At 41.1% G+C, this 20,837-nt stretch overlaps 2 protein-coding genes across 7 annotated transcripts in view; one reads left to right on the forward strand and one right to left on the reverse strand.

Annotated features, from left to right (window-relative positions):
- Positions 1-457: 457 nt before the first annotated feature.
- On the reverse strand, positions 458-11,180 carry LOC143377023 (lactosylceramide 4-alpha-galactosyltransferase). 4 transcript variants are annotated; one of them, XM_076827931.1, is made up of 5 exons: positions 10,806-11,180; positions 7,344-7,647; positions 6,178-6,574; positions 4,931-5,141; positions 458-4,412 (listed from the first exon to the last, which is right to left on the reverse strand). In XM_076827931.1, exons 2-5 carry the CDS (start codon positions 7,525-7,527, stop codon positions 4,143-4,145), a joined length of 1,062 nt encoding a protein of 353 aa, XP_076684046.1. In that variant the 5' UTR covers positions 7,528-7,647; positions 10,806-11,180; the 3' UTR covers positions 458-4,142. The 4 variants fall into 4 exon arrangements, with proteins under 4 accessions (XP_076684046.1, XP_076684069.1, XP_076684063.1 ...); XM_076827954.1 differs by lacking the exon at positions 10,806-11,180 and adding an exon at positions 10,144-10,260 and having other exon boundaries at positions 7,344-7,625; XM_076827948.1 differs by lacking the exon at positions 10,806-11,180 and adding an exon at positions 7,724-7,947.
- Positions 11,181-16,433: 5,253 nt separating this feature from the next.
- Positions 16,434-20,837, forward strand: part of Step (cytohesin steppke) — a 99,914-nt gene continuing 95,510 nt past the window's right edge. Inside the window, exons 1-2 of one of the 3 annotated variants that reach the window (XM_076827980.1) lie at positions 16,434-16,602; positions 19,309-19,382. In XM_076827980.1, the coding sequence (XP_076684095.1) occupies positions 16,524-16,602; positions 19,309-19,382 (153 nt within the window). In that variant the 5' untranslated portion in view covers positions 16,434-16,523. The remainder of the gene's footprint in view (positions 16,603-19,308; positions 19,383-20,837) is intronic. The other 2 variants (XM_076828000.1, XM_076828008.1) reach the window with 2 other exon arrangements.

Below are 20,837 nucleotides of genomic sequence, written 5' to 3' on the forward strand. Positions count from 1 at the left end.
ACGGACGTACAATTGACGTCTTTAAGACATCTGTGCTATGTGGGACTTCGAAATTGTGACATTAGAGATAGTTTCCCCAAAGGGGGCGCTGAACAAAAAAAAACTTTGAAAAGGGAGCAGTGAGCCAAAAAAGGTTGAGAAACTTTAATATATAATTTTGTTTTAGTGGAAATCAAAATGAAATTGTTATGAATGAAGTAAAGAGGGGCGGGTAACTAAAAGCATGGAATTTTAGAGAAATCTCTTTATATACAAAAAAACACAAAACGTCCAAAAACAGTATGTAAGACTCTTGCAGCTGTACAAATGTGACTCACAAAGTAGGAACATGAGCGTATTATCGTTTAACGTACGAATAGCCAGCACTTAAATCTCACGTACTTTCATTATGCTACTCGCACCTAAAAGATTTCTGTTCTAGCGTGTTCCTCTGAAAATAATATAAAAAAATATCCTATTCTGTTCAAGTTTCTCCAGTCATAAAGTTTTATTTAGAAATTAAGCATACCCTTTACGTAGACACTAAACGCGTTTGCTAATAATATTTTTAAACAAACGCTCTCATTCGAATTGCCTGCATTTTTTTTAAACTAAACAATCTACTCGCAAGGCAGTCAACGACGAATATTAAATCATTTATTACTACGATATGATCTTTCGTTATTGCAATGGCAGTTAAATGAGATTTCTTTTTAAACATAATTACCAATGCGATTTGTTCAACTCGATATTTCGTTCTCACGACACTTTTTAATTGTAAATAGGTATACAACGCACCGTTCATCAATATAATCGTTGCCAACCAACGCGTATTTGTTTCTTCGTTTTACGTTCGATGCTTAAATAAACTTCCGTTTCCCGCCAAAAATCCGACGAGCTAATTATATTTTCGATATGACAATGATTAATCCGCTGTGAGCGATACTTTCCTTTTAAAATGTTTCTTTCCCGCTTTTAGTACAGGAAGGAAAAGGATTCGTCGATCGAGACTCAGAGAATCATTTGATTCATCGACAGATTCTTTGTTCATAAATCTATGGAATGAGATCCTTAAGGCTTTTACAGTTATTTTACAAGTTTCTATAGTTCTGCCAACATTGTAGGTGGCGCTGCCAGACGATTGAGAACTCATACTAGTGTAGTGGCAGTGAAAGTGTTCTTACTGCGCGTCGGTACATACATGCGGTATGTACCTGCAGAGTCTTCGTACACTATGTGAGTTCATAGATTGCTGATGCGACCAACTACAGTGCTGGCAAAACGCAAGAAAGATTTTGGAAAAGAAAAAGCTTACAATAAGAAATATAGTTTTAAGTGCGTCAATTTGCGCTCTACTTGCGATGATATGCATTCTGTACTAATAATACTCTCTAATACTCTCACTCAATCTGAGCACTTGTCTACAGGGTGTTTCAGAGCTATAGGTATAATTAACTAGTTTAAATGGGGTTAGTAGAACAAAATCTATTAAATTACTTAATAGTGTAACAAAAAATGATTGGTCAATATTCCAACGAGGGTTCAGAAATTAAATTATCCTACAGGGTGCTCGGCAGCATGTTAGTAAATTTACAATGTGATTCTACGTGACGAAATTTTCGTTTTTCAGTTATTAATGTTTAAAAATTCGAGTCAGAAGCCCCTTGTACAACCACCGCCAAAAAGCAGCGGACTCCGTGGGAAATCATTGGTTTTCTGCCACCCAATAGCAATACCTCGATACTGGATCACCTGCCAAACGAATCTAGTTCATCCCTATCCCCACAGAATTCACTTCCACTTTTCCAACTTCTGTTTGAGCATGCGCAAAGGAGACCTGGCTAATGCCCAGTGTACCTATTGGGATTTGACGTGGGGGCGGGGCCTAACCAAGATGGCGAAATATGTTAATTTTATGAAATATGTTAATTTCTAGTAAAAAAATCGATTTTTCGGAAATTTCTAGGTAGGCCTCCCCCCTTAAGTGGTCAATTTTCTCTAAATTACCAAATACATTTGGCTTTGAAGAACAAATGAAACCGCAGAGTTAGAAATCGCAAGAATTCTAAACTCGATTTTCTCTAAACTGGAGCGCAATATCAAACAATTTTGTTGGATTTTGTCGACTTATTTACTTGTTATAAGTCGAAAAGAATCAGTTACTTTTTTTTATATCACGCTTCATTTTCGAGAAAATCAACGTTGCGTCCAGTCGCGCACAGAAAAACCTGCCTTAAGGGTCAATGTTGACACAGCGATACTGACCTACGCAACGTGAGTTGCTGAACGCTGAATTGCCGTGTTTCAGACGCTTCTGAACCGAATTTTTAAACGTTCATAATTAAAGAATGATGCCTCTTCCTTTACCTTTTCAATTATTTTATAACGTAAAAACACCCTCCACATTTAATCCCCTATTCTGCCGAACACCCTCTATGACGTGTATGCTCTACGTCTCAGGTTGAATACTGTCTTTCATACCAAACCACATTTTGAGCAAAGCATGGCGAAATCTACACGAACGCGTGTTTTTAACAAAAACATTTATGCGATATGTGAAGGTGGAATGTTAATGAGCCCTGCCAATTCTGTCAATCGGTAAGGATAAAATTGTATTTCATGGTACGATTGTCGCGGCTTGAGCATGGATTTATACGAACAATGTTTGTTCTTTGCTCTACTTTGGGTGGAACACTAAAGAGGTGAGTATGCGCATCCGCCATATTTGATCCTCTACATTGCATTCCACTTTAGAGCGGACTCGTTCCGCGCAAGGATGTACTGTTGATTGGTAGGAAACCGGCAGGGAAAGTGTTACAACCAATCGCAAAAGTGCTACGACCAATCGCGTGTGTCAGATCCGTGGGAGCTGCGCAGATCGGTCGCAAATCGGTAGAGGCGTAGGTCCGCTCTTATATGGAATGGAGTGTAGAGAGAGAAGGGTATTGAGTATTGTTAAATTCAATAAACAGAATATGCGTTGTTGATATTGATACTTGGTAGCTCGACACATTATTGGTGTATTTTATTACATTGAAGTTTGTATTCTGTTTATAAAGTGAATTTGACAGTACTCACAAAGGCGGATACTCAATACTCCTCTCTCCAGAGGGCTAAATATGGCGAATACGCATGCTCACCTCTTTAGTACTCGACTTTGGGCACAGCTGCATTCGCGTTGACTATTTATACATATAAAGTGTCAATACTGTGGTATCGGGGAAAGTTAAATCCACACAAACACTATATATATCTATATAAAGTGTCAGCGCCGAACTTCGGCTTACCCACTTGCCAAATTGCACAGTAGACGTCCGATGCATTCTCGCAATTTGACTACTTAATCAGTGTCACGCGCGTCTACTAATTAACAATAACTTTGCTTTGGCTTGTATTCGATGGAAACAGTAACACAGACGAACACTTTTCCTATGTCTACCTACAGTGTGAAACGACACGACCATCGTCTATAGATCACTTTGAATTTCGATAACATATTCATTGTTCTACCTACAACGCTAATCGTACGCGTTGAAAAATTTAACAATCTCAAAACTACGCCCCGCAACGTAACCTCTATAATTTACATTCACGTTTCTTATTGCAAGTAATTATTTTTGTAACGCTCCACGAAACTCCTATTTCCATGATACGCTTATTCTCCTTGAAACACTTGGCATCTCGAGACATCACAGGATTAAAAATTCTAAGCTTTAATTCCTTCGTGGGGAATTATTATTATTTGATAATACAGGGTGTATCAGAATGCTGGATGAAAATTTCATTGGGTAATGGAAGTTACGCAAACAGTTTGTTAATAAAGAGAAATTTATAAACAGTCTCCAGACATCCTATTTTTTGGAAAAATGATTCTTCAGTTTCGCGATGCATCTGAGGCACCCTGTAGATATTATAAGGAAGGTTCTACGACTTCCAAACTAGCCTCTCTTATGTGTTACATATATGTCCACAAGAACACGTGGGTTTTTATCACTTTCGTTTCGTGTTATTGAACTCGGCCTCGGATATTGTCACATTGACCACGGTGGTTTCATTCGTTCTAACTTTGTGCAGGAATACTGGCTGTGAAATGGTGACTGTGAAAGCACAAAATCTGCTGTTGCAAGACAATAATTGTGCGAACTATTTCTCATGAAGGCAGCTCAAAATACTGTTCCACAGTTACTGAAAACCTTCGGGCAATGTTTCCGCGCAATAACGGCGTAAGGAACGTCACTGTTCACGCGAACCTCTTGAGATTTGCTGAGCTTGTTCCAGACATGTATAACCATGGCTTTCTCCAGCATCTTCATCGTTGTATTCTTGTCTCTGGTCTCGAAGTACATCTTCCATTTCTTGTAGTGAACCGGGTAGAAAGCCGATGGTGGGAACACCTTGAAGCCTTGGCAGCGAGTGGTAGACATGTCCCTAGCCTGGGAAAAGCGTGAAAATCTTATGTTTACTCAACGCATTTTGAAATAATAGTCATTTTACTCGTAACACAATTATTCTAACGGTGTAAATAGAATTGCCTCGGGAGACCTTCCACTACACGCCCTGACCAAGGAAACTCAACTTTGCATTCATTTCCTTGCCTAATAGCTCATAAACGCAGAGTTGGGCAGTATTTGGTGACAGTAGTGATGGGTTCGAACGAGTCGCGAGTATTTTTGTTTGAACAAGTACTATTCGACTTCAACACTGATATTTTGGGTATCCAACTGTTTGATACGCGTGAATATTCATTGAATATGAATTTGGTAGTGATGGGTTTGAGTGTATCGCGAGTATTTTTGTTTGAACTCTAGTTTTATGGAAATGATTAATGGAAGGTAATATTATTTTCTGTAAGTTGAAATACGAGTGGTTAGCAATGATGCAGGCTCTGGTGATCCCACGTGTGCGTAGAAACATAAAGAACAATAGGTAGTTACTGCAGCAATGCGCTCACGTATTTCGTAGAGCAGATTTTCTGCAAGGTCCTAGTGATCACCCCAGGCCCGTTATTTCCCCAAATATCGCCACGGAAATTCTTCTTTAAATCACGAACACACATGTCGATGACACGACGACCCAGCGGCGTGTTGTCGAATCCCATCACGCCTGCAGCAACGTCGTCCCAGTCCTCGGCACCAGCGAAATTCGTCAAACGTTCCAGGGACCTAAGGGCACACGTTTTTCTACCTTCAAAAGGTGTGAACGCATCACTAACATTTCACATAGCTACAAAAAGGAATAAACCTTCATTCCACAAAAAATACTAGAAAGCACCAGGGCGATTAAGTAAACAATATCAATACCGAATAACAACGGATCGATACAAATGTGTATTTTTGAGAAATCTACAGGCAACGATGCTTAAATCTACAGTTAAGCTACAAATTATACAGTGTGGGGCAATAACTCTGTCCAGCTGAAATATTTCCATTATTCTTACAGTTATAAAGAAACTTTATCTACACTGTTTGATGTCCTTTCGTGTGAAACATTTACAAGCAATATCAAGCAATATAAAGCCTATAGCGCCAGAAGATACGAAGCAGTGAATCATTGCAGCATGTGCTATCTATACATGAATACAAAAGAAGAAGTCCTGACTGACTGACTCATCAACGCCCAGCCCAAACCATTTGACCGAGGAACGTGAAATTTGGAAGATACATTGTTTTTATGACGCGGGCACCCACTAAGGAAGGATTTTTGGAAATTTCGTCCCAAAGAGAGTGAAAAGCGGTAAAATGTGGTCTCTCAGAGTCCTTAGTATCTCTTAGGCACGAAGCGAGGCGCGGGGGTATTTTGCTAGTAAGCTATAAACAATACAGAAGTGATAAGAGTATCGGCTTCAGTAACTCGACAGTTGCATACCACTTCGAGCACACCCTATGGCACAAGGGCCATCCTTTTACTCCAATATTTAATCTCGAATCGCCTTGAACTACAGGTCATCAAAAAGGTCTAAATCTCCATCATCCTACTAAGTATAGAAGAAGTATAGCCTGCCACGTAAAAAGATAGCGTGACCTTGAAATCTCCGAAACCCTTCTACTCACAAAAACATGGTAACCCACATGTTACAGCCCCCTCTATACAGTGCAGCTTTTGTAAATAAAGTTTCTTCACAGCTCTAAAGATAACGGAAATATTCCAGGTGGACAAAGTTATTGCCTTGCCATGTGTGCAAACCGAATGCGCGCTTACATGGTGACGACGACGTCCAGGTCCAGGTATATTCCCCCGTACTTCCAGAGGGTTAAATATCTGAGTATGTCCGACATGTGGCTCCGTGGCCACCGGCTTTTCTTCAGCACGCCACTCTTGTACCACAGTTCCAAGGACGTGTTCTCCACATACTTCTCTGGATAAACGTGCCTGATTCTAACGTTCGGGTAGCTCTGCAGCTGATTAAAAAACTCCCTCGATTGGTTGGAGATCTTCGAAGAAGAGACGAAGAGAAGGTACACGGTCATGCCTGGATTCATCCTGGCCGCCGATTCGACGGCGCAGGCCTGACGAGCATTCAACACCAACCCACCATCGTCGAAGCAGGATGTCTCGTGGAAGAAGATGTTTCTGTCCCTTACAGGCTTGTCTGTTTCTAACACAGAAGTAAACGTTCACGCCCCATGTTAGGTGTTTTTGGTAGCCTTAATGTTGGTTGTAATTAATTATTAATAAAAAAAATATATTTACAACTTTGGGTCAGAGTGACACAAGATACAAGTTATTAGTGATTTGGGTGTATACCCTATATGTAGTGTTACACGTTTGCCCGTGTAAGGTTCGTCCATTCCCATGAGAACGAGAATCAAGGGACGAATTGGATTGGTCGTAGAAACGCCCCCTATATTATTCTCCGTGGCAGATTTTGCGAAAGAAATCCAAACAGTGATAACGACTATCTCAGTGAACTTATCACTGACGTATATCGCGATTGGGGATTGATATTATGGAAAATGGAATACAAGCAAAGTATCTACTCCTTTTGTAGAAAGCATGAAGTAGGTGCATTATACACTCTCGTGTCAAGCCTCCTGCATTAACATGAGAACATATGAATACCTTAAAATAAATTAACTTCCAGTTAAATATGCACATACTTCTGTTCCCCACGCGAAAAGGCACATCAACAAACAGAGATACATAACTAAGTGACTAAACGTTGAAGGCAGAATGTTTGATGGCGCACTTCAAAGAAGAGACTTTGTAAGATGAAAGGAAAACTGAATTTTATTCTTTAAATAAATTTTTATAATCACCTAAATTTTATTGAATTTGCATTAAAAAATATTTTTGTCCCTTCAACTCGGCTGTTCCCAAGATTAAATCCTGAGTGCGCCACTGAATACACTTCTAATGAAACGTACTTGAATTTGGATCAAAGTCAGGAAGTCCCTCCCCCGTGTTCGGCACCTCGTAACAAGTGATGTCGTCAAAATCGCCGGGTTCCATGAACGGTGACACATGTTGAACGAAGTCACTGTCGGTGGAGATCATGATAAGGAAGAGCACTATAGCACAGGCGAAGCACAACAGTAATCTTTTCTTCATCTTCTCGAAACATCTTCAGCGCGCTCGCGCTGCTAGCATCTATAGCGAACGGGCACGCGCAGGGTTGCTGGCGGCAGACACTCGGCTGATCCAGCTACCTATCAGCGTTTCTGTGTGGCTCTGCAACGTAGTAACGCGCTTGTGGTAATGGACGAGGAAACTAAACGAGAGAAGGTGTACAAGAGTATACCTATACAGATGTCACCGTTTCTTCCTGATAGAGGTGACATTCATTCCTTATTTACAGTACGATAAAACGCGCCCAGCCGAACGCGAGAATATTTGAAGCTCGGAAAGTTACAGATATTCGATACATCGAAGCACTTTGTGTACCCCGAAGAACGCCTTTGAATTTAGTACTCTACGTCCACGAGGCTCGAAATATCTTGTCAACTACTGTAGCGCCTCGAAAGAAGGACTGGATTTCTGGCTCGAAATATTCGGTGGTCGCTATCCCCTCCACTTCTTCTGTTCTTGCCGCGGCGGAGGGGTTGGGAAGTGCCCCTCCCTCGGGTCTCAAAACGAAAAGAGTGGTAATTATGATCTTGATGACCTTGAGATATGTTGTAACACTCAACATTCTGAACAACTTTTTCCTATACATGTTACCGCCGCACGAGCTTCGTTTTCGAGATATTCGCGAAAAACTTCTGTTGATTCATTCCGACGCCAACTTGTCCCGGGTATTAGTATTGGTTGGGGTTGGATTAGTGCGGGGGCGCGTAAAGCATGGTAGCGAGCCGATGTGAGTTTGAAGATTTGAACCAGAAACTAGCGTCTACCCGTCAACACCCCGACTCACATCGGTTCGCCATCATGCTCTACGCGCCCGCGGGCGGGCGCGCGCCCCCGCGGTGGTCTAGCCCCGACCAATACTAACACTCGGGATAAGTTTAAAAGTGGAATGCGTGGCATCGGAATAAGTCAAAAGAAGCTTTTCGCACATATCTCGGAAACAAAGATCAGCTCCGTCATTTGTTTTGTTCAGGTAGATATACGGCAGAATACATTGTATAGTAGTAGCAACAGTTTTTCGCGAATACCTTGGAAAATATGGTCGAACGGCGGTAACATGTATAGGAAAAAGTTGTTCAGAATATTTAATTTTACAACATATTTAAATTTCAGCAAAATCGGTGAGGTGCACCCTTTTATGCATAATTACCAAAAGGGTCTCCGTCTCGAAACAAGGTGGCGTTCGTCTGTTTGAAAGATTTTATAAATATATTCCGTAGACTGGTTATTTTCATTGTATTTAAGGGGTTATACCTAGGCAGGAGGCCGAAAAGAGGCGAATGTTTGTGATTTTTTTTTTGAAAAAGCGGAAGCGTATATTTTTACAAAACTTTTTGCACTTAAAACATTTAAAGAATATTTGGTACTTTTTTGTAGAAATATACGTTTATAATAAAATTACAAGCGACATCCAAGAAGGATTTTTAAAATGTTGCTTTGATGCGAACACTGCCATTCAGAACTAGATTATCTAAAATTAAAAGACAAAAAAGATTTTGTTAGTATATTAATGTACTTTCTGATTTACGGCGGGAATTACCAAAATATTAATTTAAAACAAAATGGTAGCTATTTAAAGTTGAAGTCCTGAATCTTGCGTGATTAATATTAAAATCAGGACTTCAACTTTAAACAGCCGCTATTTTGCTTTAAATTAATATTTCGGAAATTCTCCCCGTGTATCAGAGGATGCACTAATATACTAATGAAATCTGTTTTGTGTTTTGATTTTAGATAATCTGGATTCGAATGGGAGTGCTCACCCCAAAAGAATTTTTTAAAAAGGCTTCTTGAATGTCGCTTGTAATTTTATTATAAATGTAAATATTTTTCTACAAAAAAATTACCAAATGTTCTTTAAATATCGCTCTTTTAAGTGCGCAAAGTTCTGTGAAAACATATGCTTCTGATTTTTCAAAAAAAAATCACAAACATTCGCCTTTTTTCGGCCTCCTGACTAGATATAATCCCTTAATAAGAACTCAGTACAAGCATGGAAACTTAAACGAAATACAGTTGTGCCTATAGTAGTTATGTCTTACGACGGTACAAGATAATTATAAGATTATTCACTGTTCAGGCTACAATGCTACTTCAAGGGAAAATCGCATATAAGATATAGGTTCCCTAGTTTCGAAAGTGGGGGTATCTTAAGTCTAACGTTCCGAAGTTCGAGGAAGCATAATGGTAATCTTATCCAAGAAGCGTCTGTTTACCGAATTTTATCAGGTTTGAATATATTGTAGAAGTAAGCCCGCTAATATGTGTATGTAGGTAGTATGGACTGCAAATATAACATTTTTAAGAATTATTTTTTTAACCATTTTTTTCAATTGCGCACGCCTAGCTCCAGGCCCAAAATCTAGCCCCATACCTTTACCGATATCTCGGAAAGTATCAACGCAGATGTACCTGATTCCGAATAAATTCCAAAATATTTTTATGAATATCTCGAAAACTAAAACCGACCGCCGATTATGTGTAAGGAAAAAGCATTCGGAATTTTAACTTCTACAACATATTCAAACCTCATTGAAATCGGCGAACAGGTAGCTCTTCGACAATTTTACCGAGCTCAAAATTCCTTAATTCAAAAATCACAATCGAAAACGAATCCACCTTAAAATCTTAACGATTTCGTGATGCAACCACCTGTTCCCTCGCTCGCGTAACTTGTAGAACACAGAGGAGATACGCGCTGGCGCGAAAACAATGAAATATACCTTGCTTCTGCTCGAATACATACGAATACACTTCTGATAACCGTATCGCACGGTGAACGCCGTTCACTGAACGGTATATCAACGATCCACGCAGTTACATATACGCTTATTCGTTTGTTGTGCTATTTCCTGTTTAGCAACAGCCCATGCCCTGTGATCGATAAACCAAGGTGGCTAGTAACGATTCCGTTCTTGTGCTCAACTAAATAGGTTGTCCACGCGTAGCCTTACTCACACCAACCGGGTTGCCAGGAATGTCCCTACAGTAGTGGAGGGGAAACACCTACCTTTGTTTCACGTCACGGCGTCATCACGCACACCCACATACACCTCATTGCTGTACGTGTCTCCCTCCAATACGGTAGGGATTTTCCTGGCAACCTGCCAACCGTTCTCACCCTCCAGAGGCACTACTGTATCGAATTTGCGTGACCCCTCGGGATACATTTCTCGCCGCTGTGCATCGGGCGCATTCGCGTTCGTCGACCGTGCGTCGCAGCAACGTTTCGTTAGCGCGTGCGAAGCTTTTTCGACGCTTACCTCGAGAGGAACTAGTGGTACGTTCTTGTCAGCGATGCGGTTCACGGTCGATAAATAAGTAACGAGGTTCGATCGTCGCCGCTGCGGTTCCGAGTGCCTCGCGTTATTCACTGGCGGATTATCGACCGGATTTCGTACGCGTTTTTCTCGTTCGTCTCTCGTGATCTCGTGGGCAAGTAACGATCGGTGTACGTCAGGCACTCGTTAACGCGAGACATCGAAGCGTCGAGGGTAATCGGTACCCTTTGATATGTGATCAATCACCGTTCAATAGATATGTGTTTAATGACAGAGGGCCACTGCGTCGCGTCTTCCGTCGCCCCGACGAACCCGGTGTTCCTCGGACTGCGATACGTTTCGCCTGCCACCTCGCTGCCGTTGGTGCACGGCTGATGCGCGGTCGAACAGCTGCCGGGCGCATGCGTCCTTAAAGGTGGACGCATGTTTCCGCCAGGAACGTGACTTTTATTTACCGCTGCAGATTCGCCACACTTGATCCGCCACTATTTGAATGTGAAATTAGATAGCTTTTCCTACAGAGTATTGAATTTAGTGAAGCGTCTTGTTACTGTAAACCGATGCATCTGGAATGCAATCTAAAGGGGATTTCTGAAGAATCAGGGAATTGTGTCTCTTCTTATACAGCAGAGTAAATTAACAGAAATCTTTCTGATAGAATTAAGTGACGGTCAACACACTGTGTGCTCGGTATCTTCTTTGTCCGAGCATTAAAAATAGATTAGATTAAATAGCTTTGTAAGATTATATAGCTTGCGAAGAGTGTACCATGATAGAAGTAAGCTCAGAAAATGAAAAATTGGATTTATTCCACGTTTTCCTAATACAGTGCTTCTCAAACTGGACGCTACCACCCCATTGGGTGCGTTTCAATTATCTAGGCGCATTATAACTTTGCCCCCGAGTGGCCGCTCTGGGTGGGCCGTGACTCGGCCGTGGGTGCGAGAAAGTCCGACTGTTTCGCGAGCGTGTCACAGCCTGTCAGAGGAAAAAAAAACGCGGCGTTAAACGCCCGTGTACCTGAGCGTTAGACTTAATATGAATGGCATATTTTTTATGTCAATTATATCATATAATCCTCGAGGGACTGCAACTTTAGAACGCTCGGAATAGTTGTGAATGCCGTTGCGGTGATAGGATCCAAAACTTTAGGAGATCATTGCGTGGTTCGATTAAAGTGAGACGTTCTGTATATGGCAGGGGGCGGTTGGAATGCTTTACTAGAATTGAGTGTCCTGAAAATATTGAGAACACTGTTCTAATCCATAATTATGGTATACGCATTGTAGCGATACCTCCGTTACTTGCCACCAGGTGGCATTTCTGCCGATCCTGCTCTCTCGCAAGTGCTCCCGCAACTACCGCTTTCTATAATATATACTAGGGGTGTTCGATTCACCTCAAAGAATTATAAGAATCGAATTATAAGAATCGACCCTTCTAAAAAATCTGAACCAAAGAATCGATTCTGGAAGAATCGAGATGAAAAGAGTCGCCATAAAACTTTTTTTCTAAAATTAGTACACATACATAGAAGTCGGATTTGAGTAATTTTGAAAGAATCGATATAAAGAATACTTTTACAAGGAACAATTTGGGGTAGTTGTTGAAGGGCATTGTATTGAATAGAAGAAATATTTTGCTATTCATTTTAAATATTTTATTCATTAAATAATTGCCATTCTTTCATTGATAAGGAATTTAAAAACAATAATCGCTGTAAATGTTCAGGTGATAAACTATTTCTGTGATCAGTTCAAATATTTCCGGCTTTGGAAAATACACAAGGAAGGAAGAAAGAAGAATGGTAAAGAAAGATCCAGAGCTGTCCAGAATCATCCAGAACATAAGAATCGTTTATAAATTTGGCGCGAATCCTGTATAAATTTGGCAGGAATCGTGTATAAATGGCGGGAAACGTATAAGACCAGGAAAACCTATGCAAAAAGCAGTTTGATTGGTCCTTCCACCAGTGGCAATTAATTCCCCCAGACGGCAAAAAATCGATTGTCGATTCTTACATCAATGAATCGATTCTGGGGAAAATCGGATACCAAAGAATCGTTGCAAAAGATCGATCTTTTAACCAAAAGAATCGATTTTCTGAAGAATCGAATCGGAATCGAACACCCCTAATATATACTAGTTTTGTCCTACCATGCAACATCCCCGCATCTAGGGCAGTGTCAATTCTATATCGAACTTTAATCATACCTCCATCGAAAGATTAAAAACACCCTTGAGCGAAAAAATGATTAAGAGCCTACCTCCATTTATATCGAACATCAAACTCCGGCTGGGCAGCATTACGTTAAAAATCAGATCCTTTATGACGCTGCTAACATCACGAAAATCGATTCTTCCATGATTGCCCACGTCAGACAGAGATTACTTCAGTAAACTGACAGAAATAGATAACGTTATCATACAGTCCCTCCCCCCCCCCTAGCTTTTTCCCAGGAGGTTTCGACCACAGACAAACAACTAACCACGGGCTATTTAACACCGCAGGCGTTTACTTCGTGCGATAGCCGTGGATTGATTCAGGACGCTGACAATATCCCCCGAATAATCTTTCACTGGTGCCGGAATAAGGCCGATAAATAGATTTAAATATTCGACTGCAATGCCCAGTAAAGACAGCAACGACTCTTCCACAGTCTTAACTACAAACTAGAAAATAAAAAAATATATAAAAAAAAGTTTAACGATTTTAAAATGCACTAAAAAGGTTTCCGAGGCTTGATTCTGTATTAAATTGAACCGTATCCTGTTATGAAATATCCGGTTCCACGATTTTCTTTAAACTGACATATCACCATCGTAAGTACAGTACAAGAAAATAATAATTTTTTAGTTTCAAGTGCATTTTAAAATCGCTTAACTTAAATTTTTTTTATATATTTAATTTCTAGTTTTTAGTTTTTGTGGATTTTTTTATACATTTTATATATATATTTTTTTTAGTTTTCCCCAAGTAAAAAAAAAAGTATATAAAAAAATAATTTGTAAAAAAAATTTATAAAGTTTTTTTTAACGTGGAGACATCTTCAAATGGCACCCCGACGCCTCCAGAAGGGAATCTCCCGCGGACGCCAGGGTAGTGTGGGATTTTTACCCACTAAAACCCCACGACCACTATGAAATTTTTAATAATTTCCATGTAAATATCTCTATTATTAAGGTCCATTGGCAGAAACGCTCGGACACCCATTTACTTATTTTCGACATAGATCCATCGTGCCAAGGCTCATCAAACTCGGTGTCTACCACATGGTGTCCTCCCCTTGTAAGACTGACTGAGTAATACATAAAATATACTTAAGTGGCGTGGAAATCCTAATCATATATGATCTGGGCTCCTCTGTAAATACTATTTTCACGTTAATTTATAAGCCTAGTCTAGTTCCTACGTATAGTCTAGTGTAGTCATTACGATCGGGTCAAGGGTTTTTTATCTTCCTTCTGGCTTAGGTATTTTTCTCCCTCGCATAAGAAACCACAAGCAACTGTGATGCAGATCGTGCAATGTTACATTCATATTAACACCAGAATGCACAAGCCAAAATAACAATTATCGTTAGTGTTTAACCAAGATTTTCCAGGACTTGCAACAATAAAATTAGTAATATATGAACTAGTTCGCTTGGCAATTTTTCCATACGGTTTTAACCCCACACAAGTAATGTAGAGGGTAGTATAATCCCTGTTAATTAACATCTTTAAAAATCAAAAAAGTCTGCTAGGTAAGGCTCACTGACGAGTTCACTAGCAGGCCCAGGAACGCGTGCACTTCTTTCGTTTCCCCTTTTCTATCCAAGCTTGGTATAAAAAGGAAATATTGCAAACGGTGCAGTTTGGTTTAACCTGGTCAGAAAGTGCAACATAAAGAAGGGTGCTCTATATAGTACATACACGAGTGCCTCTAACAGAGAAATCTATTTTCCCGTACAATATGTATAAATAAACGTAAGAAAGTTACAAACCTGTAGTTGTAAGTCGTCCCATAACACTGTGCAGAAGGACGTCTCCGCGTCACGCGACTGTAATTATTTTCTTCTGACTTCTAGGCAGGTGGATCGTTTAGTTCTGACGTTCAATCTGTTCAAGCGGCAGTCGCGCCCTGTGTTGAACCGACGATCAGCATAATTGCATTATTGTACAGAAGGAACGCCGATGATTGTCGCTTACAACCTCGAGGAACGTATTATTACGTGTACGACAATTAGCATGTCTCGTGCAGTGAATACGTGACGCGATGTTGCGCGTTATGTGACGTTCCTTACATAAATAGCGCAACTTACATCGTATGTCAATCAGTGATTACTTGGAAGCGATTCCTTCATTGAGATTACGATGGTTTGATTATCGCGTTAACTCGTGCTCGGTTGATTTAATTGTTAAGGTTCACCTCGATTAAATCACAAGGAAACATTCCCAACCGGAAAATTCCGATTTTAATGAGACCCTGTGTGAATATGGAGCATATTGGAGCACGCAGGGAGGATTTTTTTCCTGTGGAAATTCGCTGGGAATTCACTCTTTATTTTTCTATTCGTAGCGTGACAGAGTATAAGAAACTGAACAATTTTTGTATTTAAAGTTTTGTTGTATTTCACTTCGTTACAAAGTTATATTAAAAGAAAGGAAAAATCGTGATAACTTTAAGGGTCTGATTTCACCCCTCCAGAGTGAATTTCCGCGAGAAAAGAGAATTCCTCTTTGCATACTCCAATATGCTGTAAATTCATACGAAGTTTCGTTAAAATCAGAATTTTCTGGTTGTGATATAGTTTATCAAGAAAGCTTTCTGTGGAATCATTTCGCAGTTTATGATCTCATCACTTCGCCTTACGCGTATTGATCAATAACTGCGCAATGTAATCATGTTTGCATTGGTGTAATCAGGGTTGCAGCACGCAGCGCGCTATTTAAAATACATCAGTGTGCAGCAGTTGATAAAGTAGGTCGATAAATTTAGTTTGCAAATACCACAGACGAGGTACAGATCTAACATCACAGACGAGGTATAGGGCGCGTTCCGATTCACGCATAATGCGCATGAAGTGCATAGGGTACGTGACATATCCTATGCACTTTATGCGCATTATGGGTGAATCGGAACGCACCAGGTATAGGACCTATACTTCGTCGATGCCCACGTATTTTCGGTTGGTAATAAAGTTATTTCGTAGAACTTTACATTTCATTATTGTATTGTATTTTTTTGTATTTCATTATGTTATGTTATATATAAAAGAATGCCTCGAAAATAGCCTTTATTTTCGACCGTCACAGTAGCTTCCCCCCTTAAAAGCGTTGTCCATTATACATTATCATTATACTACACTGTGTCGGTAAGGTAGGGAATGGCAGCATTAAAATGGTAAAAAATTATTTTCTGAATATTCCGAAAATTCTTGAAGCAAACGTTATTTCTATGCAAAACGAAACTGTTTGTAAAATTTCAGCGGAATCGGAGCATGGACTTTTTCGAAAGTTTACTGTCGATAAGGAAGAACGTAAACCCACCGCGACAGAAAATGGCGCCAGCTAGTTCACGATTGGTATACGACGTCGAGGGGGGCGTTCAGGTCGTTTACGCCGAAGAGTGGTCAGTACACAGTGAAAATGGCGACGCTCGAGTGAAGGTGGGTGATTCTGTGCGTGCGTGTGCCCGGAAAGTGCGAGTTTTCGGAGATGTGGCAGGATCTGGACGGTCTGGGGGGTGCGGGAGTGAATTCTGGTGGTCATCAGGTCGACCAGTTCGGCACAACGGGTAAGAAAATTCCTGTATAATCGCGATATATTTGGCCCGACACGTACGGCAACCTGGCTGATGCCTGGGTTTTCCCTGTCAGAGCGCACGCGCTCTTTCTCCTTTTCTATCGTACACACGCCGTAAACAAAACGAAATCTCCTTTCTCCCGACCAGAATCCGTACGATCTATCGAGCATCGCCTGGCCCTCCCCCGTCACCCTCCCGTCCCAACAATCGCATACACCGAACGCCTCGAAACATCTTTGCTCCCCCATCTGTCAACAAAAAAGCGCAGCCTCCCGCAGTAAGAGAAAGATGCTCGTTCGGTCAGGTCGGCGAGAGTCCCGGGAATCAGAGATCTCCGTTGGGGCCGATTCCACGCCATCGTAGCATTCGGTAATCGATATCGCGCGATATAGCGTTCCGAAAAGAACTCCTCGAGATAGATTAAGGGAGCGAGATTATCTTGTCTGTTTACAATCACGCATCTTGAAACCGAACACCCCGTGAATCACGCGATTGCGCAAAGCGCCGCGTCCGATGTGTGCCACGATCGGTTTCGATCGCGGAAACACGATATTACGGTTATTCTTACGGGTCGGCTGGTGTTAGTAGATTACGAGCCGCAGTGTTTTGGCGACGGGCGACCGCACAGCGGGATTCAAAAATCGTTAGGGTATTGTAGCTGGAGGAGGAATGTGCGGCGAGGTCGTAAACTTGGCGGAGCGTTAATCGTGCTTCCGCTATCGGCTGAAACGAATTGACAGAAATGTGCGACGAAAACGATCACAAAGCCACGATCACTGGAATTTAGAGCCTCCGCGTATCGTTTCCAGCCTCTGTACCCTTGACGATCGGTGGTGCACGGCTATCGACCCCGTTACGATGATCGCCCGTATAGCAGCGAAGCAACAGTTTCTAATTGTTCCGCTCGGGCACGTAACCTAGCCTAATCCGGGAGCCGACTTTCCGTTCGTCGCGCGAGAGAGGAAGAGGTTACCGCACCCGTTCGAATTACATAACCTCACGGCGTGGAGGTCGAGCGTTGGGGATGATCATACGGTACCGTTCGCGACGTAGCGCAGGTGGCAGAACACGTTATGAATGGCATATGAAACGCGCTCTATGCACCATTCTCTCTCTCTCGCTCTCCCTTCCCCCTTCTGTTCCGTGTTTACCCTCGCTCGAGAACACAGAGCAAATTATACGGCACGAGCGGCTGCGTTCTAGGTATTCGACGGCGTTGCGTTTCCAGCGTTATCGCGTCCGCGTCAATCAACGGTAATGTGTTCCTGCCCTTCGGAGTTCCTTCAAAATCGAGCTTCGCGCGCCAGCCGTTTGGCGCCACGGTCGGGCGTTAACCTTTTCAAGCTGTTTTTAAGAGGGTTTGCTCTCCTTTGCGGGCCTTTTTTCTGTTGCCTTTCTTTCTTGGCACCGCGGTGCACGGCTGGATTGCTTTCGTTAGTTCCGAGTCGCGTGTGGCCACAATATAAATAAACAGATGACGGCGGAGGGGGAAGGTGTATCGCTGCGCTGTGAGGGATGTATGGCGCGGATGTGGGAAGAGGAATGGAGGCTAGCTCTTTTTTTAAGTTGAAGCTGAAAACATTGATAGAGGAATGCACGGTTATTGGGCGAGGAAATTGCGGGAGGTTTTTGAGTGAGGCACTCAAGATTGTTGCGTTAGAATACATTATATTCTTCGAACTGCATTCTTTAAATGTTTTCGGCGTATATATTATGTATCATATCGATCTAAAAAAAAAAGTCAAATCTCATATTTTTGACTGCCATATTTTTTCACTGATCTAAAGGAATCGGCTCAAGGTGTTTATAATAAAGCCCGCCTGTTTGCCACTTGCTCCCCTTCGAAGTCTAATCCCATTCGCGTTTATTCAGTTCGTCAACCGCGACCCCAGCCTTAATTCGAAAGACCTATTTTTAGATGTTTCGCTAAATTGCTCCTAATGAGTCCCCTTCCTCGGCCCGACTGCCATCGGGGATGCACTATAGTGTCCGAACGCTCTTTAGACCGATACTGGTTGCCGTTCAATCAAGTTCACGATCAATTATTAATCGTTAGTCCGTATCCGTTCATCGATATCGCGCTCGAGCCTGTGTTTGCCCATTGATACGTTGCTGAATCGAAGAATGGCCTCCCCGTAAGTTAATTATAGTCGGTGTATACAATTTTACTGTTACTTAGCACTTTATGAGCATCAAAGTACACTTTGACAAGTGGCCTGTCTACTATAAATTATAATAACACTTTCTATTAACATATAAACAAGATAGTCAACTTTCCACTACTGCGTCAGCTCCGCAACCAAAATTCTATTAACTCGCTTTTATAATTCACTCTCCGTTATTGTGTTAAGTCCCTAGAGTGTCGGGTGCTTCGTGAAAGCTGTAGCCTGATATTTTCGCAGGCTCTTGTATCAGTTATTTGCGTCAAGATTCGCGTGACTCAAAATTTAGCGATTTAAGGTCGAGCAAGCAGCCAGGTTTTATCAGCTTCGATTAGAATATATATTGCGTAATTTTTTCTTGAAGGTGTGTTTAAATAAGCAAAAATCTCTCCGGCCGCGAATGAGTGGTTTGGTATTTAAAATGTAACTATTTACCGTGCCCATTTTTGCCATTTCATAAATGGCACCGCCAGCGATACCCACGCATAAGGACGCAGCGGAGCGACGTTGAAATTGTTTCTCTTGGGTTTTGCAGAATTGACGTCCGAGCAGCAGAAGATTCTGATAGACATAAGGCGAAAGAAGACGGAGCTGCTGCTCGAAATACAAGTGAGTCAATTGTTCTATTTCTCTCGTCGTTGCGCTCGCGACCCCGTTCCTCGGGAAATAGTGAAATACGTACGAGGCCACCGTGGGAAAGCATTTCCCGTGATTCCATCGACGGGACTTCGATAATATATTCCCTATGCAATTCCACGTGCATCGTGGCCAGTGAAAAGTTTATAATTGACTGTGCATAAATTTGCCTCGATAGTAGCCTCCAGTGGAAGCTACTCTCCACTTACATTCATTACACTGTCCAAACGGAGCTCGGAGGAATTCTACACAAATTCGTACGAGCTTCGTCGATGTTATTGCCCTTAGATTAATCCTTCCGAAATTCATAGGAACTGTTTGAATTCATATTAATTTATTAAATAAAGATATTAATGTATTCATTGGTGTCCGGAGGGGGGAAGGAGCAAAAGGGGCAGCTACCCCCTGGCTTTCGAGAAAAAAATCACTTATTAGTAAAAACTAATATTTATTAAGTTTATACTAAAAAAGTGAATATTTTCTTGAGATTATTTTATTGAAATTTCGGTTTTAAAATTTTAATTAAATTGGCACTTCAAAATGGGGTAAAAGAAGCAAGAGGGCCACTCCACTTGCACCGCGTGCTTCATGATCCGATTCGTCGACGCCATCGCCAGGGTTGTTTTTTCATTACTATATTTTTCTTTACGGTCACCTCAAAACTGCCCCTGCTCCCCGGAAAATAGTCTGCGAACGCCCTGGGGTGCTTTCTGCAGTGGCCATTCTTAAATTACGTAAGGGTAATTTTGTTGATTTCTTACCCCCTCGCTCCCCTGGTATAAAAATTCGTTTTTATATTCCAACACCTGCCCTCCTTCCCTGGGTAAAATTTTCATATTGCATTTTTTCAGCTATTAAAATTCTTTTAGAAACTTACATGATTCATTTAGCTCGGTTTCGCAACTAAAATTACTGTTCCGGAAATTTAATTATAGAATTTGTATTTGTTAAATATTAAGCTAAAAAATATTACGTAAGGCGCTACCTGACTCACTCCCCCTCCCCTCGTAAGAAATACCCCCCCCCCAGAGCATTATATAATTTAAAGACGACCCTACAGGGAGTCCCAGGAGGCAAGGTCAGTATTCTGGCGATGATTTAGGTGATGGTATCGTTTAGTGTTTTTGATTTCTCTATATTTTCTGTTTCTCGAGAAATCGGAAATGAGATCATATTTCTTGAGAATTCTCGAGAATTTGAAAAAAATATATTGCAAAAATTATATTTTTGGAATAATGTTGATAATATTTATCAAAAACACGAGAAAACTTTAACTAAATGATTATTCCTGTCTAATTTATACAAAACTTGTGTAAATGTATTACATAATTTATATGTAATCCTTTCTCTTTAGTGCTTATCATTGTAAACTAAAAAGTACTATACCCGTGCAATAATAATAATATAATAATAATTAATACCACGAAA

The sequence above is a fragment of the Andrena cerasifolii genome, chromosome 1, assembly GCF_050908995.1.
Source record: "Andrena cerasifolii isolate SP2316 chromosome 1, iyAndCera1_principal, whole genome shotgun sequence".
NCBI classification, from domain to species: domain Eukaryota; kingdom Metazoa; phylum Arthropoda; class Insecta; order Hymenoptera; family Andrenidae; genus Andrena; species Andrena cerasifolii.